General features: G+C 43.5%; 3 protein-coding genes across 3 annotated transcripts; all 3 read left to right on the top strand.

The window, feature by feature from the left end:
• Positions 1–1,649: 1,649 nt before the first annotated feature.
• On the top strand, positions 1,650–8,154 carry spsb3a (splA/ryanodine receptor domain and SOCS box containing 3a). The gene is made up of 7 exons (XM_036553090.1): positions 1,650–1,810; positions 3,484–3,627; positions 5,062–5,239; positions 6,646–6,833; positions 6,991–7,093; positions 7,199–7,324; positions 7,709–8,154. The coding sequence occupies exons 2-7, from the start codon at positions 3,502–3,504 to the stop codon at positions 8,095–8,097; spliced, it is 1,110 nt and encodes a 369-aa protein (XP_036408983.1). The 5' UTR covers positions 1,650–1,810; positions 3,484–3,501; the 3' UTR covers positions 8,098–8,154.
• A 4,550-nt stretch (positions 8,155–12,704) lies between these two features.
• On the top strand, positions 12,705–15,822 carry mrps34 (mitochondrial ribosomal protein S34). Its single transcript, XM_036553096.1, has 4 exons — positions 12,705–12,768; positions 13,594–13,945; positions 14,526–14,568; positions 15,219–15,822. Exons 2-4 carry the CDS (start codon positions 13,628–13,630, stop codon positions 15,512–15,514), a joined length of 657 nt encoding a protein of 218 aa, XP_036408989.1. The 5' UTR covers positions 12,705–12,768; positions 13,594–13,627; the 3' UTR covers positions 15,515–15,822.
• A 239-nt stretch (positions 15,823–16,061) lies between these two features.
• On the top strand, positions 16,062–21,082 carry nme3 (NME/NM23 nucleoside diphosphate kinase 3). The gene is made up of 5 exons (XM_036553105.1): positions 16,062–16,162; positions 19,573–19,703; positions 19,933–20,034; positions 20,325–20,437; positions 20,655–21,082. Exons 1-5 carry the CDS (start codon positions 16,117–16,119, stop codon positions 20,770–20,772), a joined length of 510 nt encoding a protein of 169 aa, XP_036408998.1. The 5' UTR covers positions 16,062–16,116; the 3' UTR covers positions 20,773–21,082.
• Positions 21,083–22,687: the final 1,605 nt, after the last annotated feature.

Below are 22,687 nucleotides of genomic sequence, written 5' to 3'. Positions count from 1 at the left end.
TCTGTATTATACAGCCCCAACTTGAATGTCAGCCCCTCGATCTAACCAGTCTCTCAATAACTCTCCTTCCAGTGTGATTCATGCCCTGCACTCCACCGACTCATTTCCACCCTATGTCGTATCACCCAGTTTGGTATATGTTGTGCTGTCCAAATGGGTATCTCATTCTGTTCAGTTGGCTCAATACATTTTTCAGCTCCTGACATAGTATAGTCCAGTCTTATTTGTACAATGATGTTTGCCCCCATTTATACAGGCTACTCGTTAGGAATATTTACTATAAAAGCTGCTTCCCTTTGAAAATGGATCTGCATGCTCTATTGAGCCATAACGTATTAACATGCCTCTTTCGACATGGACTAAGAATGGAAATAGTCACCAAAACAGAAAAATCCATCGTCGTTAAGGCAAAATCACACATTAATGGGGTATTTTCAAATTGATGGGGTATGAAAGAGGGTGCAGAAAAGCATGGAGATACATGCTTAAACATTTTTTAATCGAGATTAACCAAATAATGGGGGTGTATCATGACATTTGGTTCCCTCCATCAGAATTGTTTTTCCTTTAGCTTTCTGGGATCGGGATGCTTGTTTACACATCCTCTCCCATGTTACACTACATTGCACTTACATTACTGTCATTTAGCAAATACTCTTATCAAGAGCAATTTACACAGGTTACATTTTTTATATATTATTTATTTATACAGTTGGACAGTTACTAAGCAAATCTGGGATAAGTACCTTGGCCAGCAGTGCCCCAGCAGGTAATTGAACTGACAACCTTTCAGTTATGACCCCTGTTTCTTACCATTATGGTGTTATGCGTTTTTTCTACTGTTCTTGAAGGGGATCACTTAAAAATTCACCCTAGCCCAATGGCCATACCAAAAAGGTCAGCCATCAAGCTGGCAATCTTATTTATGAACAGATTGTGTATTACATCGTTTTGTATATAAAACGATGTAACAGATCGTGGCAGATTAAATCCTTAATCCAGCCAATGTCGCATTACCTCAATTCGGGTACTTGGTTGTTACTTTCGGGTTGAATGAAGGTACGCGGAAATCTGTGACACTACCCTCAAACTGGGGTTTTTTAAACGAACGGTAGAGGAATGACGAAAGAAGCGATGGCAACCCTGTTTGTAATGGTTTTCATCCTCTCACGACCTTCCAACACTTTCTAAGGACTCACCTCTTTGCACCTGATCTTATCTTAGATCTACCCTTTTCTTCAATGTGGTATAATCAATCAAAATGAAAGAATCCGAAAAATAAAGGCTCTCCAAATATGATGCAATTACAAACCATCCTACAAAATCCAGTTTGACGTTGTGATCACTTTCATATCAATTCATATTAAACAGGCCTGACCGCGGTCATTTGTCATCTTGAAAAACAGATGTATTTCTTATATTGCATAGCTAATAGTGTCAAACAACGGTGCCATTTATGACCATTTAACTAAATTCAGCATTTGACCGAAAGTCCAACCCGCCGTCAGATTTAAGGATGTCGCTGTTGGCGAATTGGGTAGGAGAGTCTTCACATCAGATCCACCCCTGAAGTATGCTACCCAATGCGCAAGAGCTTTATGGCGAGGCGTGAAACGAAATGTTTACGTCTGCCGTGGAAGTGGGTCATTTTCAGAGTGACTGACACTAAGCAGAGAAACATTAGTCGCATATCAAGTAAATAAACCAAAAGACAGCTGTTGAAAATAAATATTGTGACAGCGGCGCACTGAAGAAAACAACCCAGTGCGACGAGGTGCAAACGAAGGACAAGCTGGTGGTGACCAGTCAGGTAACGTCAGTAATTTCGCTAGCGGTGATGTTTGTGGCATCTGTCATTAAGCGTTAGATGCAAGTTTGAGATTTCTGCACTGGAATTTGTGCACAGAAAGGAAATATGCAGCATTATTACCCAAACACTTTGCACAGAGCTTCGAGGTTCTGACTGTTTTCGGCATGCATTACTAACGAAAATTGAGTGTTTCTAAGATTATTATAATTGCATAGCTAGCCTGCCAGTTAGCTAGATAGTTAGCTCGCTTGCTAGGCCCGATTGCCTGCAAACGGAAGACGGTCTGCTTGTTAACGAGCATCGGTTTGGAGCAGGTGTTACGCAAAGCCATTAATCTCTGTATTTCTACAGTGCGTCAAATGCATTAACCATGTCCACTGTCAGCCCATGCAGATATGCGAAAGACCTACGTAGTGGGGATGCATTGTACTAGTGAACCGTTAACCTGACAAGATGGCAGCTGGCTAGCTACTGTTTTGCATGCTAGCTACCTGTCTGTCTAGCTTGCTGGATACTTCCAGCTTGGGGCGTGTATCGAAATGGACCTTAGGTGCTATGTCCGGGTTTACTTGGTCGTAGATTTGCTGCCTGTGTATAGTCTTTTTTCAGGCAAGCTCAGAGGTAACCAATCAGTTAGCCAACTTGCTATCCAGTTTTTGCGAACGTTAGCTGCTGCTACGTCCACCACGTAGCTAGCTGTTTTGTGGGTATCTTCTGTTTGTGTAGTTATTTTTGAGACTTGTTGCTAACTAGCAAACGAGTTAGCTAAAGTTATGCGATTTTGAAAACATGACTTTTTAACGCAATGGCTATGATTCTAAGTAGCCAGTTAACGTTACCAATGTAGCTAGTTCAGCGAAGAAACGGCAGGTCAAATAATAATAATAATAATAATAATAATAATAACTCAGATAGCTATCTTGTAAACTGACCACACGAGTAGCTGGGTCAGATTGCTACTACACCCACTCAGGAAATGTAACGTTTGTCATTCATGGGAGTCTGCTTGCTATAGCACAAGCCAGTGTAGTAGGTCATGTAGAGTTGCATCCTAAAGTGCATGATGGCAATTTACGTTAGTGAAAATGTTTGAAATGTATCGTCGTAACCATAACAAGACGCCCCTGAGGTTTATTTCCAGTTTGTACACTGTGGGTTATTACTGTCTTCTCTCGGATATTGTCATTGTTCTGTCACCATTGACTTCCGTTGGTCTCTGCATCCTAAATTGACCTTTTAGCAGGTGAATGTGGAACGTAGAGGTGTACAAATCTAAATAATTTATTATTATTATTATTATTATTATTATTATTATTATTGTAGTTGTTGTTGTCATTGTTAACAAAGAGCCTGAAATGTTTTGTGGACTTGTGGACAAACTACTTGACCAATATCAGCCCAGCACTATGCCTGCATTGCATAAACCATCAATGAGGTTAAGTGTAGTGCCTTATAATTTGTAATATCATTGCATATTTATTTGCACAAGACTCCTGGGTTTGTTATGGAGTTTACCGATTAAACTGTGATTCCCATGCTGATGCCTGGAACCTGTACCTGAGGGCATTTAAAGGCAATGTCATCAGTGATACCCATAAGATCTTGGGGAAAAAAGGACTTGTGCTTGGGTCTGGCCATCTTGCCTCTGACACTCTTTCTGTCTGCCCTTACAGGTCACAGTGCTACCTGCCATGTCGAGACGCAACAGGAACAGCAGGGCGTGGCGCTACGTGTGGGGCGGTATCCGGCGAGATGCAGACGCCCGGGCATTGGTTCTGGCCTCGGAGAGTGAGGAGTGGCGGTATGAACGCTTACAGGTGAGCGTGTGTGGGTTGCCGGCCGCTGCACTGAGCTGAAACGTACCGATGGCGAAGTCTTCAAAGAGCTTTCTGTAAGTTGTTCGCACAATACGAATTTGGTTTGTTGATTTCAATTTGGCCATCAAGCATCTTTAGTAAGGGGCGGGTTGAGGAGTCAGAACTGAGCAGTGGTTCTAATGGCAGACATACTGTGCTGAAGTATTTCACACAACAAGAATGATGACAACAGCCGCTTTGTGCACAGCAGCCTGGGAAGGCGACTGGCATTTTATAGCATTGTTCCACGGCCTTGTGTTTACAGCTTGGTTATGTGATCCCTCACAACAGCAGACATTGCTAAACAAGATTTGCATAGCTGTGGTATTACACAGAACCTGGGTTTTCTCATCACCACTTGTGCTGCTTTGCTTCATAAAAGGAGGATGCCCTGTGTTAAGAGGTTGAGCTGAGATGAGGGCATGTTGTGCAGCTTGGTGCAGGGGACACGACAAAGGGAACACGACAAAGGGAATTGCAGTGTCTCAGCACAGAGGAAGAGATGGAGGTCTTTTGGTTAGAGTCACAGTTTATGACAATGCTAGGCTAGTTTAGTGTTCCCCAGCATTGATGTTTCTGAACGTGGCAGCCTCGGAATGGACATACTGTCCCTGCAGCTCTTTGTCAGCAGTTTTCCATGTGCTCGTACAGACAACTGCTGTTTGCCTTTTTTGTGCTCAGAGAACAGTCTGTGACTGGAGGGAACAGGGTGTTGATATGGAGCTTGAAGCAGAACGTATTGCTGGGTGAATTTTTGTGTCAGGATACAGGCCAGCGCAGAATGAGTGGCTATAAGGTGCTGGTTCATTTCATTCTTACTGTCTCTTCAGCACTTGGAGACCAAGGCACACTCATAGGGACGTGGCTGTTTTGGGCTGATGTGGGCTGTTTTATTAGAGCAGGGGTTAATGCTTGTGCACTGCTCTCTCACAGCTGTGCTCCTGCATAGCTCTGAGCCCCTCTTGCCTGTTACTGGATCTGCCCACGCCAGGCCGTATCTATAGCTGCCTGCTGTTTTTAGAATCGGGGTGAAACATTCTGCACTGTTGTCTCACTGTTCGCAGATGGCTTTCTCAGTTTGCCAGCACCGTGTGTAGGGCCTGAGGACACCCTGAGCCCGCTTTGCGGCCAGCAAGCTTTTCCCCACACAGATTTCAAGGCTCACCGCACCTGGACACCTAGCTGAGAGTTTCAGCGTTCTCATTGGTCAGCGAAAAGAGCACTGTGTACTGGAAATGACTGCTGTGGGTAGATTTCCAACTTATATATAGCTGACTTGTTGCTGCTCTGTGTCAAGCTGAAAACAACGGCGGGGAAAAAAAAGGAAGTGAGCGGCAGAGCACGCCTATGTCGTCGCCTCTGAGACGTGTCGTGTGCTCCGTTTGTGTCCACCAGTACAGCGACTCGGACTCAGAGCTGGAGTTCCCGGCGGTCATCCCCGCGGTGCCCAGCGCAGTGCCGGTGACGGGGGAGTCTTACTGTGGCTGCGACTCCCAAGCCGAGCCCAGCTACAACCCCCGGCTGCGGGCCTTCCACCGCGTCAAGGACTGCCACTGCGGAGAGGACGCCCAGGGTGAGTGACCTCCACAGGAGGAGGCAGGGTTGCCAGGTCCCTCCTGCAGTATTCCCTTACTGCTGATTAAAAAAATATCCCCCATGTGAAGAAGGTTTCACAGATTTTTTCCTGTGCATCCACTCACCTCAGAAAGAACAAGTAAATACTTTCATTAAGGTTGTGTCACATGCTTGCTGCATTTAAAAAGATTTAATTTTCCACAAAACATATGTTGATGACTTAATCCATTTGCTGTTGCTTATATAAGCAATTTCATCTTTCGTAAAGTATGATGTTGATTTTCTGAAAATGAGACTGCCAGCTGTATTGGTGTCTTTTTGCAATGGCTGGTTTTTGCTGCGTTCTGGAGCATTTTATTAGAAGTTGCGTGGGCACTGCTTACTTGTGATAAATTTATTTAGGGGAAGTATTTCTGACTTGCCCAGATAAAGCATTTGAATCCTATTTATTTTTAAGTTTTTGCTGTGCCATCTTTTCTGAGTTTCCGGAAGCAAGGAAACTTCTGCTTTCATCCAACGAGTTAATGTTTGTAGTGTTCTGTACGCTTTATAACCGTGTTAATGCTGTGACACACATGCTGGTGTTATTGAGTTTGACAACAGCAGCTGTGCCCTTTTCCCTATTTAATAAATCCTGAGTTTGTTTTTCATTTGTAGAAAAGGCAGGCATATGTGCAGCCAACATACAGTTAATAATACTTCATGTGAACAACAATAGTTTGTGTCTAATTGCCTTAATAAAGATGTGCGGCTGTACATTTTGGTTTGTTGCCATAGAAACCAAGTGCCGTTTCAGGAAAAAAAATTGCACTGATAATTCAAGTATGTCGTCAGCCTCGTATCATTTTGGTTTGGTTGTAGTCTTCTCAAATATAATGTGTACAGACTGTCTGAACAGCAAGGGTGGAATGTTACTGGCGTCCTGTAGCTCCCTGTATGTGTAGAGCTTTTCTAGGACAGGCGAGATAACTTTGCTTTTGTTCAAACATGCAGTGTCTTGTGCCCCTTTGACCTGTTTCTCCAGTTTCTTCTCTTTGTGTTGTCAATGTCTTATTGTGTGCAAAAACTGCAGTCCACACACTGCAGTGGAAATGTCTGCAATGCCAACTATTATTGATTTTTTTCAATGTTGTGTCTGTAAGTGTAAAGTAATTGTTCCTGTGACAAGGCTGGTGTTTCAAATTGACCTGACAAGCATTACACAGAGCACTGTAGATAACAGTGTCTGCAGCTAAGCATAACTGTTCCCTTGTGTTGTTCATGTTAATATGATCAGAGAGATGTGTACTGATGGCCTCACCTGTTTGGTTAGCTGTTTGTGGCTTTTGCGGGCTAAGATTTGCCCCACATTTAGCCTGACTGCTGACTCCCTCAACATGAAGATGTTCTTCTTTTTGTGCCCAGACTTTGACTGGGTGTGGGATGATAGCAGTAAATCCACTGCCACCCTGCTCACCTGTGACAATCGCAAGGTCAACTTCCACATGGAGTACAGCTGTGGCACAGCCGCCATCCGCGGCTCCAAGGAGCTGGCCGACGGACAGCACTTCTGGGAGATCAAGATGACCTCCCCAGTATACGGCACCGACATGGTGGGTACTGCTGGCAAACCAGCGTGGCATAAACCAGGCATCCGCTTATAAATGTCCTGAAGAGTGTTACGTATGTGGTTCTTTGGGCACTGGGGTCAGTCTCACGTCATACACACTCTCACATTGCCTCTGTGGGATTGGCCGGTTGTGTTGGCAGATGGTGGGAATAGGGACGTCAGACGTGAATCTGGACAAGTACAGACACACGTTCTGCAGTCTGCTGGGGAAGGATGAAGACAGCTGGGGGCTGTCATACACAGGTTAGGCCCTGCCACCTTCGCATCAACAGCGCTCAACACTGAAAACTGTCAGGTGCCATTTGTAGTTTCTGAAAAATGCTTGTGTGTGTGCTTGTGTATCTGCAGGTCTGCTGCATCACAGAGGTGACAAGGTTAGCTTCTCGTCACGCTTTGGCCAAGGTTCCATTATTGGGGTGCACTTGGACACCTGGCACGGCACCCTCACCTTCTTCAAGAACCGCAAGTGCATAGGTGAGGGCGAAGGACAGTGAACGTGGGGGACGGGGGGATCCCAGGGGTGAAGTAGAGTAGCAAACAGCCCTGGTTGGGCGGGGGGGGCAGGGGTGGGGGTCTTAATTTGAGAAGATCCTCAGGGTACCAGGCTGATAGGTGTATGAAAAGTGAGTCTCTCAGTAATCTGTATGTATGTGTCCCTTTGATTGAACAGAAATCCAGCCTATTCACTGTGTTGCTCCATTAAGATATTTGTTATCCCGAATTCATGCCATAACCCAGTAGCATGATTATGCAAACCTATGCATAATGTATGCTACCAGTATGCTAGTGGTATTTTATCTTCCCCTCTCCTCCCCTCTGCAAATGGACATCTGTTGACCTGTTGTCCCTCTGCCCCAGGTGTGGCCGCCACAGAGCTGCAGAACAAGAAGTTCTTCCCCATGGTGTGCTCCACGGCGGCCAAGAGCAGCATGAAGGTGATCCGCTCCTGCTTCGCCCCCACCTCCCTGCAGTACCTGTGCTGCGCGCGGCTGCGGCAGCTGCTGCCTGACTGTGTGGACACGCTCAGCGTGCTGCCGCTGCCCCCCGGCCTCCGGCACCTGCTGCACAACAAGCTGGGCTGGGTGCTCAGCCTCAACAACGGGGCCACGGACGGGCCTGACCAGCCGTCCGACTCTCCCGTCCCGCCCGGCGCCTATGCCTCCGCCGCGCTCTCTTCCGGGAGCGACTCGGAGGGCTGCTCCTCCGACCCCGAGGCCTGCCAGAGGAAGCGCTGCCGCTGGACTTAACAGCCTCCCCCTACACGTGCCCCTCCCAAACACACACACACGCTCCCCCGCCCCTCCCCCACGCTCACCCATAGAATGGGGTGTCGGACTCCTTGTCTCCACAGCTTGTCTTTGTCATTGTTACTTCTTTCCCTTTTTTTTTTTTTGCTCCAGCTGTTTGGTCCTTTTTTCCTCCTAATTGGTAACCAGTTCTTACTGCTCGGAGTGCAGTTCCACATTCGCCTGTTACAGATCTGTCCCCTGCGGTGTTCTGTGACAGGATGTGCTCACAGGAAGGTGCTGAGGTCACACTGAGGGCCTAAAATCACTGCTGGGACACATCCTGCTGTTACACACACCTTTGGCCCACCTTCCTCTGGCTTTAGAGCCAGGCCCCGTGGCTCAGCTGGAAAAACAGCGAAAGAAACCATGTTGGACTCATCGTATAACTATGTGGGCAGAGATAATATCTGAGCCAATTCTCTTTCAGTATGCATTTAGCATTAGTACAAATAATCAAGTGTGTAACAGTTGTGTGCAGAAAATACTGGAACTTTTTTAGGTTTCTCATAGGTGTGCACCAATACAGACTTTTATGGGCCAGTGCTGATACCTAGAGCTTGCTGTACCACACCTGCCGATTCTGATGCCAACAACAATATTTCAGGAAGTTCGTTTTTTATGCAAGGAGTGGGAATGCTCGGATTCCCCGATAGCCGTGCCTAATCTTCCTAGTAAGACCATAATCAAAGATAGGTTGGTAAATGGAATCAATGCAAGAGAGTTGATAAAGTGTAAAAAAAAAAAATCTGTAATTAATCTGTCATCTGTAATTCCAATGAAAACATTCACGTATTCTGTAATTCCATCTTGCAATTTGCTTCACAACCAGTTCACTGAAATGGATAAACTGGCTCAGTATAAGCATCAAAAATAAGCAGAAACACTAACCCAATATAACAGAGAGGAGTAATGTCAACCAAATGAGCATGTTGTACTCATTACAGGATCCTTTCTATTCCACCTCTAACATTCTCTCAGCAAGTTAGTATTTAAATACACTAAAAAGCTTACATGTAAGCTTGCGCCAGCAGAAGTACAATGTGAAGTTCTCCCACAGTATTTGGGATGCTGAATTCCTGGGTTTCTGTCAGGCTACCTTTTCAAATTTGAAACATGCACCAATCCAGTGTGCTTTCAAGCTGAACATGGACAAAGCCACACCTACATTCCAAATGTCTTGTGAAGCTCACCACTAAAATGCCATCTGTGAGTGAGTGCATGTGCGTAGAGGTGATAGCGTGATGTTTGGGAAGTGGATTCTGAAACAATCCACCAGCTAGAGAAAATAGCCGGGCTCAGCGTATTTGAAAAGGCAGCAGTAACCAGATGCATATGTAACAGGAAATTGATGAGTTCCACCATGATGAATTTTTTTTTTTTTTGCATTATTTCATTTACCTTGTAATGTTGTGTTAGCTTTTTTCTGTGTACAGATAAGAGCTTTTTTTTTCTTCAGTCATTTTTAATGTGAACATGAGATCTGGTCAGTGGGGTGATCTGACTTATTACATCTCCTTGAGCTCCCTCTATTGCTTGAGAGTTTAGAATTGCAATCCATGTTTTGGTGTCTCTTTGGTACTTCTTCCAAAATCCTCCAGAAGGCTGACATGCTAATATTTGCTAGCTCTGTTTAAAAGTGTACAGAGCACTTCATAAGGCGTAATGACAATTGTGCCGAGGTGCTGAGCAAAAATCCGCACAAATACTCTACAGTTAATTACTGTAAACGTATGACCTCTTGTTATAGGCACCTTTGACTTGGAGAAAGAATTGCTGTACAGTTTATGGAAACACACATCATGCACCATGCCTTATGTTAACATGCTCAGGCTAGTTTTGTCAGATTTTTTTTTAAACGTCATCGTAAAGGCTTTTAAGTGGACATAAAGAAGAGCCAGATGCAATCTATGCAGCAAAACATCTGTACCCCATTGTAGAGTGTTTAGTGTGTCTCTATCCAGAGATAGAGGCATTCTCAGGAAAATATAGCTTCAGTCCTCCACGTAATATCCAGCCACACATACACACACATTCTCTGTCCTTTGACCGCTTGTTTAGAACCACTGATCTTGTGAACTGTTGTCACTTTTGATGATTCAGTTTTGTTTTTTTTTGTTTTTTGTTTTTTTTACATGCGCAGTTTACTGTTATTTTTAAACTCTTAATGCATTTGCTTGGGGAAGCTAAGATCTGCTATTTGAGGGCTCCTTATATCTCTCAGCTGAGGAGCTGGGGAGTAGCTTGGCTGTCACTCGCAGTGCAGCAGCTTGAATCTTTGCAGTAGTCAGCAGCTGTACCAGGTCAATTGTCTGATGCACAGTTTGTCAAGACATACCCCCTCTTGCGCAAATAAGTTATCCGTCGATTCTTCACGGAATTATGTTTTGCAGTTGAGGGGATTCATAGACTGTAATTTGTCAAACAGTGCACTTGCTATAACAATCTCCTTTGCCACAAATACTGAGGGTAAAGTTTACTGCCATTGGTAATCATTAGGTTGTTCAATTACAGCTGCAGCAAAAACATTTGTGAGACTTGTTCCACCATACTTTCTAGCATTGTCATATTTTGCAATATGGCAGCGGCCATTGGTAGAACAGGGCCACAATCTAATGAGCATAAATTAACTTTGCTTTGCAGACCCCCTAATCCAAAGTAACTTGGATAGCTTAGGTTTTATTTTATCCATGTATGTAGATATTCAAGGGTTCCTCAATGGTGGAAATACTACGTATGATGTATTTACTATGAGAGTGTACAGTAATTGTTTTAAAATAATCCTGCCCTTTACTGTACCGTACAGTATCTTGAAACTCTACGTACTGTAGAGTGACTCCTGTATTAATGGTGTAATATGGCTAATACATTTGTGAGGTACAGCCGTGAACTCATTCCAGTTGCCTGTGCTCTTTTGTTGGAACAAAACTCGGCTCTAACAACCAAATGGCTAGGACCCAAGCTGACCTGTGATAGTGAGGCTGCACTGTTATTGACTAATGTAATGTTTAGTTTTAGAATATTCCAATATTTAGGGGTTTAGGTCAGGCCCTTGTTGGCAGACTCCTATTGACACATGAGCTGATCACATTATTGAAGATAGCAGTTATGTCTTACTGAACGTTTTTCCAAGCAGCAGATACTGCAGTGGTGTTTCTCTTTTTCAGGGTGGGGTGAGTGTTCAAGACAGGAGGTTGTGTTAGTTATAAATGTATTGTTTTACAATTCACTGTTAAAAGCTTGTTATGCATCCAAGCACTTTTGCTTATTGGTATACAAATTTGATATACCAAGTACTGTATATACTGTATTTCCTCTTTTCTTGTTGTTACATGTATCTAAAATAATAGCCTGTGTTTCAAACTAGGATATATGTACAAAACCCATTTTGCACATATTTCATAGTTTTTTTAACTGCTTAGTTCCCTTTAACAGTTCATGTTTTTTCTAAATAAAGATTGAGAGGCAAAATTTGTCATCAGTGTATTCCGTCAAAGCTCCATTCATAGAGAACATTATGAAGTCTCATCATCTTTCAGTTCCCCCAGGTGAAAAATGTAAATATTATTCTAAGCAGCACATGTGCATATCTTTTTAGTTGAATTGCATTTCTTGTTTAAATGCAAACCATTTACAAATATCTTGTGCAACTTACTGATTTCTTAAAAAGTGACTATTTCATGTTCTTCAAGCGCATTTGTAACTAATTCAGTTCTTTCACTATTTCATATGAGGTTGTGTTCATCTATAGATCAAGATTATTTTTGAAGAATCCTGCAATGCACTGTTGTGAAATGTTCTCTGTGTTCAGAATGTTCAGGGAGAAAAGAGGACAGAAGTTTGGTTCCTGGACAAGCTTGCACCTGGGATCACAAAGAAACATTGGAAACATCATTATCCTTGGACAGGAGGTCAGATACACTGTACCATAGCTTCTGTTGCCCATGTTATTCTGTACTTGCACAGTGAGCTCTAGAACAACAGCTATATATGGAACTGCAAAACTAAGGGCAGTAACACGAAAGTAACAATAAAGAAAGTGTGGCATAAATTTGCAGGGTGTTGCATAGCAAATTGCACCCAGTTCAACATGAATCTTGCATGTAGAATGGCAGCTTGTCACTCTCTGTGAGCTGTCTGTAGCAGATGGAAAAAAATTATAGTTATTACAAGCGTCAATATCACCATCACCTCATCAGGGAGATTTCAGTGGTACTTCAGAGGACCTTTTTGGGACAAAGTCTTGATGACCACATACACACATACATGATCCTGAATATTTTGCCAGTTTCCCAAATTTCAGTAAAAAAGTCTGTGTCTAATTAATGACTTATTTGGCTCATATGGCTAAGCGATGTATTTTAGTTCAGAGAAATTAAAGCCCTGAGAAATATGAAATGTATAATTTAGCCTTAAAATTACTGCAGAAATACATAGTTACGATAACTGAGACTCAAACATACTGTAGGTTGCATATAATCAGGAGATAACAAAGTGGTGGAACTAAATGTACGTTACAATGTTTCTGCACGGAAGGAGGAAACTGTAACACGTTCCATCAGGAGGAAGTTACGTTCACGTGGAGGTCAAGTTAAAAACAGGTGAGGGGGAAAAGGACTAGCCAGAAAAACGGTACGCATTTTATTTCCACGTTTAGCACATTCCAGGCTACCAATCAGTCGATGGCAACATAAATATAATACGCTGAATATAAACATCTGTTTGTTTGCTGCAGAAATGGTGTGGCTAACTACAGAAACGAATAATGATAGTAAGATAGCTGGTCAGCTAGCTAGGTAACCGGCTAGGAGCTTATGTGAAAAGGCATCTTCTCAGTGGTTGAGGAGGTACTGACTAGCAAGTTTTTTGTAAGACGTTTTCCTGCTTTTGTCAGGAGGTCTTATTGAAGACACACAAATGCAGTTGTGGAGGGGCATGAAATCATGAACTGCTGTGTGTGTGTGTGTTGTAATTGTTAAATGCATGCCTGATAGTACTGTCTGAGTCGACACGATGCTCCTCGCTTGCATTGATAGATTCTGTCAGATATTTATTCCATTGTTGTCGCCTTACCGTACCTTATAATTCACGTAATTCGATTATAATTGTTTGAGGTCGCTCAACAGCAGTTATATCTTCAGGACAAATTTAACTGCTTTTGCTACAGCCAATGTCTGTCGTGTTAAAGCTATAATTGACTCCTTCCAAAGTGATGGGCTTTATTGGTTTTATTTGATACTCATTTAGGAGTGGGTAAAATGTTTCCACAGAACACTGAATTTAATTGATACATGCTTGTTGCATTCCATTGATTCCAAGATAGAAGTGTTGTGCATTGTAGGATATGTACAGTATTTTGTCATATGGTTGAACATTTTTCTATCTACCCTACAATTATATTCAAAACATCTGTTTCTGTTTGTCTTACTTGGAGTTTATCTTGCTTCATGTACGCAGTTGTCAGCGAGAGTCAAGTCACAAAGACAAAAGCATGGCGAGGAAGAAGCGAGTCCGCCTGATTGCCGAGATGGCGCGCAAGATCCGCGAATATCGTGCCCTGAAGGAGCGGCCCAGAGACTGGCAGAAGTACGCGCTGGACTATGAGACCATGACGCGGCCCTTTACGGGGAAGAAGCTGCCCGTACTGGCCTGGGAAGACGTGCAACGGGAGAGCCGCCTCTTCCCGCTGCTGGCTGGCCTCCGTCTCTTTGGGGTCGGTCGCCTTTTCACACGCAAGTCATGGCTTACTGAATACCAGGAGCCTTGCTACTGGAAGATCACCAGGGTAAAGGTGGACTACACTGCGGAGGTGAGGGGGACCAAAGAATATGGGAAGGAAGCTGTGACGTTTCACCATTTAGAGGCTGAATTTCATTATAATCATGTGCCCGGTGGGATTGAATGCACAGAATCAGGAAATTTGAAGTGCAATATCTCTGCATTTTCAGGATCAATGTGGACAATTGTACATACTAGCTCATGACATTATATTATTGATTCTCTTATCCAGAGCAACTTACGTAGGTTACAGTTTTACCCATTTATACAGCTGGATAGTTACTGAGGCAATTGTGGGGTAAGTACCTTGTCCAAGGTGTAACAGCAGGGCCCCATCCGGGAATGGAACCAGTGACCTTTTGGTTAACACTCCTCACCTCCACACCACACTGCTGCCCAGCTCGCACAATGACAGACACTTATTCCTCAGATAATCATCAAAATCCCCATCCTGTGGTTTTTCTAAAGATGCTGCTGAAAAAATACAAAATTCAAGTTGATTTTCACAATCCAACTGAACACACTGTGATAGATCCATCAATATTTAATCATGTACTTGATAGATTTATGGTTTGGGTTTGGAATCTTATTTTGCTCCTCTACCATTTTAGAACATGGACCATGGTAAAGCATGGGGAATCCTGACCTTTAAAGGTGAGTAGAATCTCAGACAGCATATTAAATGATTTCATTGCTTGTCATTCATGCATATCCAGATTCATGTGCATGCAAAGTAACTGTACAAATAGACTGGAATGTCTCACTATGGTGTCAGAAATGATGTCCTTTTTATAACCTGTGGTGGAATTTTTTTGTGAAAATACCCTTGCTTTGTGAGTGGCACTTATCACTAATAGCACTGGCCCCAGACATACATGACATATACGTGTCATGTGAGATTATGCTGTGTAAATAATTAGCACATCTATTATAAGGACTCAGTATATCCCCAAGGACCTCATGGATTGCAAAACTTCACACACTTCTGATACTCGAGCAGACACAAGTCTCTTCAACATAGCCTTGCAGTTAGTAACATTAATGGCAAAATAATTCAGAAATGATGCACTTGCCAGTAATGATTAGCATCTAGCACAGAGTACCACTGATGGGTATCTCAGAATCTGCAACAAATTAAAAGGCACTATCCATTGGCCCATCCCCATATCCACCCCAACACGTATAATCCAGATATCAAATGGAAATAGTGAAGAGTACACATTGAATTCTACCTAAGTCTGATAATGGGAAGTTTTTTAGTTCTTATTGAAAAATATTGTCGTCGTCCCCCCCCCACCTCTCAGGAAAGGAGGAGAGCGAGGTGAAGGAGGTGGACAAGGTGATGTACCACGACTGGCGCCTTGTACCTAAACACGAAGAGGAGGAGTTCAAGCGCTTCACACCAGTCCCTGACACCACCCCACGATACGCGGCCTACCCACCCCTGCTGCGCGCCATGATCCTGGCCCAGAGGCGCAAAGAGGGAAAGCCTCTCTCAGAAGAGCCGATCATCGACCTGCACAGGCATGTCCCTCTCAATAAAGACTATTTCCAGAGCCAGGAGAAGGAGAAGCAGCGGCAGGAAGGGACCCCAGTGTGAGCACAGGGACGTTGGCTCACTGACCCATATAATGGAGTACATTGTGCAGAATTTGAAGTGCAAATCAAAACTTGGGTGGTCAGGCTGGTAGGACTGGACTGGCTCAGATGAGAACTGCACATTGCTTCTTTCCTAGTGTCACATGTAAAGAATGTCTCCTATTTCATCGGTTCAGCCTGTCTCTGTTGCATGTCTGAATTGTTGGCTTGCTCACACATGAGGGTACTGGTGCACAGTAACATTTGAATGAAAAATGTTTTTTTTTTCAGTGTAAGCTGGATCAAGTGTTATCGTCTAACAAACCATGCCGTGAAGGTGTGAATCATGCTGTGCAGTTTCATTTTGTTTGTATTACTTTTCTAGTAGTTTTTTCCTGGGATAAGTATTTACAGTTCTCTGTGATGCACAGTATGTTATCAGAATAAAAAAATGGTGAAACGGATCAATTTTTTTTTTTTTACCAATGCCTTTTTGTCCCGCGGTGCTTTGCGTACCCGCTGTCGAGTACGCGCAAGCACCTAAGACGTACGTGTGCACGAGCGTTCGCGCCCTTCATCACCACGGCTGGTGCAGGCTGCCGGTTCGCCCGATCTCACACAACAATGATTTGTCTAGTGTTAAGCATATTTGCATACATTTTCCAGACCGGTGAGTGTTGTCTTAACTATTTCCCTATTTAAATCCTGTTGAATTCATTTGTTTTTGAGGATAGCTTGCGTATTGTTGCGGAGCCTATTTAGCTAGCATAGGTAGGCTAACGTTAGTTACAACTGCATTCAGAAGTTGCTAGCGCAGAACCATTTGCTACGTTAGCTATGTCTGGTGAGCGAACATGTAAATGTAACTTGCGACATCCAATTTTGCGAACAAAATAAATGTTGAGTGAACACCACGTGTCTCGGCGGATTCAGGTCTGCGGTGATCTAGAGGCAGACAGGCAGGGTTTTAACAGGGCGAAGATAATGTGCTCAGTAGGGATAAAGCTGGCAGCAGATGGCTGGCAAACTGCCGTCCTTGCTTGTTCGATGAAAAACCGAATAAACGTTGTCCAACACAAACTCAGTTCGGGGCATTTCCCCTGGGCAGACAACCATGGCTACATGCAGAAAGCTACTTAGCTACCTACGTTATTATTCTTTTATGCAGGCGTGCAGTAACGATAGCATTTACCTATAGTATCATCTGGCTAACGTTAGCCAGACTGTAGTTACCCAATGCATGGTGGAACAGGGATCGTGTTCCTCACGCAGTGAAACTATTACCACTTTTCTACTTTAGAGTAACTTTGTAACTTCATCTGGAGAAGTGGGATCCTATTTATAGATGAGTATTTTTTGTCGATGTTCGTAAAGCCTGTGCCGATTGGTTTCTTGCCGCTTGTCATGTGAAAGTGTTTATAATTGGAAGGCAGTACGAGCCGTATTTGACATGGGAACGAAAAGGTTGCAGTCCGGTCAGCAGGAGATTGGGAATTCAGTTGCAAAGCGTGCAAGAACTGAGGAATTTGGTGAGCTGTCTAGGGTGAATGGGAGAAATAGCATATTTGTCTTCTTAAGGTTTAATTTCTGGTGTCAAAAGAATGCCCTTTTCGATTTGCCAGGCTGTGCTTAAACAGCCATATACCCTCCATTAGTGCCCACATGAAGCGTCTCCATTCCAACAGACCTTTTGGGGGAATGTCCCTGATTATTATGAAGCTCTGGTTGTGATTGCAGTACAATATTATGAAGGTCTGATTCCCCTGCAATACAGGGGAAATATATTTTTTCGCTTTTTGGTTGCAAATGCGCAATGCAATATGTAGCCTTGCCAGGATTCGACGTTTATTTTTGTTCATGGAATGTATCCTCGACACTATTGTATTTGCGTACTTGTGTATTTGCAGAGGTCTTGGACAGCACTTGAAATCCCATTGTAAATGTAATAGAGTGGAATCTAAAGAAGTCCCATCTGCATCTCTGCACTACTGAAGACATTTCAGATGAAAGTACGGTAATGGTACAGAACGCCTAAGAAATTTAATGCAGGTTCAGGTGTGCTCAACTGCACTGGAATTGAGCACTTTGATTAACAAGTGCATCATAAGGACAGGATTTCATATTTGAGTTAATTATATTATAAATGCATGGTACCTACATTAATTATGTAGATGGGAATGTAGTTTCTGGGAAACTCGTCCATTCTAATTGCCTCAAGTTTCAGCATTGACAAGATTTTAGGCTAAAGCCTCATTTTGGATGGTGAGTAGAATAGCATAAACTTATACAGTTGTTTTACTGTAGTTATTGTACAAGATCATCTTAAATAAATAGTTTCACATCAGTACATTTATTTTTTGTTCTCCTGCATTGGAAATTGTTTTACTGCAGTTGACACTGGAATATCTCTAAATAGAGCTTCTGTACCTCACACACCACTGGGAAAGAATCATTTAATTTTTGAACGTGTGTTTTGAAAGCAGTTGAGAACATCTGTATTGCATATTATTTTAGGTACTGTCTTAGTCCCTGAAATAATTCCACCATTCCACTCATCAACAGTGTCTTCAGATTGGCATCAGAACCAATCACTGGCAAGTACATTTCATACAAATACATATATACATACATATGTAATAGTTGCCCAGAGTGGACAGTTGGAGATTTCCATTTCCAATTTTCATTTACTTTTAAAGCCTGTTGATGTCTTGATGAAGGTGGAGATACTGTGAGTCGAGTGTAGCGACAATGGAAGATGTATTGTGAAGTAATAAGCTTAATTCATAATCTTCTGAAGGATGTGTTCCAATACAGGTCCCCTGTACATGGCTGTCCTCGAGCAGATAAAAATTCAGTGGCCCAGAGACTTGCAGGTTAGGCGCTGTGTGCCAGCTTGTTTAGAGAGCTGAGGTTAGCAGGTTAGCTTGCTAGCTAATAAACAAATGTCCAAAGTGTATACAGTCATTGCACAGATGGTGCAGCCTGCCCTTAATGATAAATTCACGCAAGCAAGTCGCAGTCAAGCCAGCCTATAACTGATTGACAGTTCCAGAGTCAATTTTGTTGTGCTGTGCGTAGGGTCTCTACATGTCCCACTGACTTTTGCATGGTTTTGGTCCAGCAGCCCCCAGAAAATCCTGCTGATGCTCTGGGCGAGTGAGATTAGTGGACCAATTCTAGCTAAAGCCAACACCTACCATATTATTTTAATTGTAAATAAATTCCTTATTTTAAAACAGCAGAGAAGCTTTCATTTATGTGCATTGTTCCCTTTTCCATTGAGACTGTCACCTGCCATTTTGAAGTTTTCAAAATTTCTTCAGTGGAGAGATCTGTGGAGAAGTGGACACTATGGAGTTTCTCATTGCATCTGTACACTGCATCAGATGTTATTACTTTGGTCCTTTCAGAAGTTCAGAAAGTGGCTACTAATTTAAAACAATATAAAAATAAACCTATGAATGAGTGCCATCATAAATGAACAGTATAGTATTATGACTTGAACATGAGTATGTATTTAAGAAACATACATTGTCTTATAATCTGCTATGAAAAAGTGGTCATCCAGCCTTTAATTTAACAAGCAGCGTGAACAGGAGACCATTTTGCACTGTGGCAAACTTCATGCACGTGGACCTAAGGTGGCACAATTGTCTGTGCACAGATGCCAGGTATGGCATCCAGCATCATAACATTACAGTGAGAATTGTGAAAGAATGTTCCTTTGAGCCATGCCACTTAAATAAAAAAAAATGTTGGTACACTTTATTGATCCCCGTGGGAAAATTCACCTTCTGCATTTGACCCATCCGAAGCAGTGGGTAGCCGCAGTGCAGCGCCCGGGGACCAACTCCAGTTCTTTTGTCAGTGCCTTGGTCAAGGGCACTGACAGGAGTATTAACCCTAACATGCGTGTCTTTTGATGGTGGGAGGAAACCGGAGTGCCCAGCGGAAACCCACGCAAACACAGGGAGAACATGTGAACTCCAATGGAGTTCCAGTGTTTCTCCACCCAGGAGGTTGTTGACTAACGTAGTGCCGCGAGTGCTGATGTGGGTGTGTCCGGTCCCTCTGTGGCAGGCTGGACCGGGGTCAACGAGCGGACCTTCATCGCAGTGAAGCCGGATGGCGTGCACCGGAGGCTGGTGGGCGAGATCATCCGCCGCTTTGAGCGCAAGGGCTTCCGCCTGGTCGGCCTCAAACTCATGCAGGTGATGATGGAATATGAGAAAATGTGAAATGCAGCAACAGTGGGCATGCATGAGAGCAAGAACTGTAAGACACTAACGTAGACTGGTACCTGCTGTTGAATGCATGGTCAAATAGAAGGATATGGACAGTGAGCGTGCAGTTAAGTCCAGATTCCCACAGCCGTATGTGTGAGGCAGACGTGGGTTTGGGGGAGCAATCCTGAAGCCTTCTCTGTTCTGACTGCCACAGGCCTCGGAAAGCCTCCTGAAGGACCACTACTGGGAGCTGAGGGACAAGCCTTTCTTCAACGGGCTGATACGCTACATGAGCTCCGGACCTGTCATCGCCATGGTGAGAAAGAGCAGGTGTCTCATGACCATTTTTACCTTGAGTCTGGAAATTTTGATATCTTAGGATGTTTTGTGAAATAGGTTACTTAAATTCCTCAGAGTAAAGCTCTGGTTCTGTGCCTTTATTCATTTCTTGTTTGCTTGTATGGGCGCTGCAAGTAGGGCAGATGATACCATCTAAATTTGGAAGCAGAAAAAAAGCTTTCCATGTTACACAGAAACAGAATAACGATTCCCCCTGGGATTGCCGATCAAACGGAGTGCTGTTTGTGTGTGTGTGTGTGTGTTCAGGTGTGGCAGGGGCTGGACGTGGTGAAGACGGCACGCAGAATGCTGGGAGAGACGAACCCCGCAGATTCTCTTCCAGGGACCATCCGAGGGGACTTCTGCGTGGAAGTGGGCAGGTATGTCAGAGCGGCTCTGCCTGTATGCGTGTACAGACCTGAGTGACAGCCCAGAGTTACCACTGTGTGAATGCACAGGAAGAGGCAGAAGTCAGGTGGCAGGCAGGTGGTGACGTGTTATAAGAGGAAACTGCTAAAGACATTGAGGAGGAGGAGGAGGAGGAGGGAGGCACAGTGTGACTCCTGTGTGTAATGCGTGTGTGTGTGTGTCTGGCAGGAACGTGATCCATGGCAGTGACTCTGTGGAGAGCGCACAGAGGGAGATCTCACTGTGGTTCCAGCAGCAGGAGCTCATGTGCTGGGATGACAGCAACCATCATTGGGTCTACGAGTGACACGCCACACACGCGCACACAGACCCATACACACACACAGACACAAAACTCAGTTTCACGTCATTCTGAAGCCAACTCTTGACCTATGAGTGACACACTACCAACACACAAATGCACACACACACACACACACACACACTTTTCAACTTTCAGTTATTGATGCATATTGATGCATATTCATATATTGGGACACAAAGACTGGGGAGCAGTGTGAGCAGAGGATAAAAAAGAAACCTCAAATCTGTCACAACCCACCATTCAGATACATCTGTCTTGCTTTAGCAGCTTTCAGTAGTCTGTAGATGTGTACGCTTTCCTTAAGCCAGTTGCACCAGCTGGGAAAAGGCTTCCAGATAAGATGCAGGATGGAGGTTCAGATCGCTCTGAACACATTCAATACACTGGATGTACATGCATTCATGATTATTTTAGGTTGGTGGAAAGTCAGCTCAGGTCTGGGGGTTCTGGTTTTCTGATTCCTGTAGCAATAAAGGGCGATGGGCGTATGTAGCAGTGAAGACCAATGTTTTTATGCCCAGCTGGTGCGGCAGGCCCTGGAAATGTTACATTGCAACAGTTGGTTTTGAATTGTCACACTGCAGGTTGACACTTTTAACGATACGAATCTGAGATGGATCTGGAACCTCTGTGCAGTGTTTCTATATGTGCAAATGGAGAGACAGGCATCCTCTCTGATCACTCGCATCGTCACGCATCAGATGTTTACTTCAGAGTGGAATGATCGTCACCTCCTCTTTCCATCCAACGCAGCTCCTCCCGGCCTTTACTGTATGTAGCTTCAAGCTAACACTATGAATCTGATGGCTTTGAGAGGTGCACACCGCGCGGCTTGCTTGAATGACTTTATGGCCTATGCTGTGGAATGTACTATGACACTAAAGCTGCACCCGTCTCAGGCCGTATACTCCGTCCTATTGTCTTCAGAGTAGAAGCTTTTACTTGCACTGCGTAGCTGTGGTTCTCATTGCAGTGCAAGGTGACCACGCACACACCTTGCACAAACACAAACTGATAACAAAAAGAGGTCAAGTATGACATGATACATGAGGCCTGGACACAATCCCAGGGGGTCGTTTGTTACATTGATACAGAAAATCATGTAAGTCCTAAAACTGACAATAATATTTTTATATCTCTAAAGTTGAGTCTGCTGCTCACTTTTTATGCTGCAGAATGTTTGTGCTGTCATATGAATGCAACTGTTTCTAATAACCAAAAAAGAGAATGCAACGGTGTGTCAAGATAAAACTTGAATTTGGCAAAAATGAGGATTATGAACACTAGGTAATTTGTAAGGTAATTTGCTTCAAAAATTAATCCTGACTGTAAATTGTGCTGAATCATGTAATTACGTAAGGCTTAATTCAGACGCTTTAACGTTTTAATTCAGAATTCCATTTTTGCCATGCATCATGGAGAGAGGAGTGTGAATGTAAGCCTTATAGATTAATGACAGTGTACTGGTGACCTTTTTTATGTTAAATGATTAGATACAGCACTGCATTTTAAACAATGTCATATTATGAAGTGACAGGGTTTCTAGACAGTGGAAAATTCAGTGTAATTCAGAGAACTCTTGGGCAGATAAAAATGCTTAGCACTTAATGCCTTTTTGAAGAAATGGAAATGTCTTTCTCCTGTCTCACTGAAACCCTTTTGTTCCTGACTGGTGAATGTGGTGCATTGTAATGTTCTGCGATTTGTATGCAATGAGGGGCAAGTGGCCTTAACACTAAATATATTACAGTTTTCCTGTACTCTGCAATATTGTGTGCAAAAAAACTTGTGACCAAAAATGTTCTCACAAATAAATGTCCCAATGAAGGCTTTTGGAGTTGATTTGTCATTTTTTGTCACTTTGCCTGAGGGAATATTTTATCCTTGCTTATCTCTG

The sequence above is a fragment of the Megalops cyprinoides genome, chromosome 19 (assembly GCF_013368585.1).
Source record: "Megalops cyprinoides isolate fMegCyp1 chromosome 19, fMegCyp1.pri, whole genome shotgun sequence".
Classification (NCBI taxonomy): Eukaryota; Metazoa; Chordata; class Actinopteri; order Elopiformes; family Megalopidae; genus Megalops; species Megalops cyprinoides.
Note: the sequence above shows the minus strand (reverse complement) of the source record. Positions and strands in the feature narration are given on the sequence as shown.

Coding starts and splice junctions, on each gene's coding strand:
- spsb3a (XM_036553090.1), top strand. CDS start 3,502: ATGTCGAGACGCAACAGGAACAGCAGGGCGTGGCGCTACGTGTGGGGC. Junction 7,094..7,198: donor CTGGGGGCTGTCATACACAG/GTTAGGCCCTGC, acceptor GTGTATCTGCAG/GTCTGCTGCATCACAGAGGT. Junction 7,325..7,708: donor CAAGAACCGCAAGTGCATAG/GTGAGGGCGAAG, acceptor CCTCTGCCCCAG/GTGTGGCCGCCACAGAGCTG.
- mrps34 (XM_036553096.1), top strand. CDS start 13,628: ATGGCGAGGAAGAAGCGAGTCCGCCTGATTGCCGAGATGGCGCGCAAG. Junction 13,946..14,525: donor AGGTGGACTACACTGCGGAG/GTGAGGGGGACC, acceptor CTACCATTTTAG/AACATGGACCATGGTAAAGC. Junction 14,569..15,218: donor GGGAATCCTGACCTTTAAAG/GTGAGTAGAATC, acceptor CCCACCTCTCAG/GAAAGGAGGAGAGCGAGGTG.
- nme3 (XM_036553105.1), top strand. CDS start 16,117: ATGATTTGTCTAGTGTTAAGCATATTTGCATACATTTTCCAGACCG. Junction 19,704..19,932: donor TCGGCCTCAAACTCATGCAG/GTGATGATGGAA, acceptor TGACTGCCACAG/GCCTCGGAAAGCCTCCTGAA. Junction 20,438..20,654: donor TTCTGCGTGGAAGTGGGCAG/GTATGTCAGAGC, acceptor TGTGTCTGGCAG/GAACGTGATCCATGGCAGTG.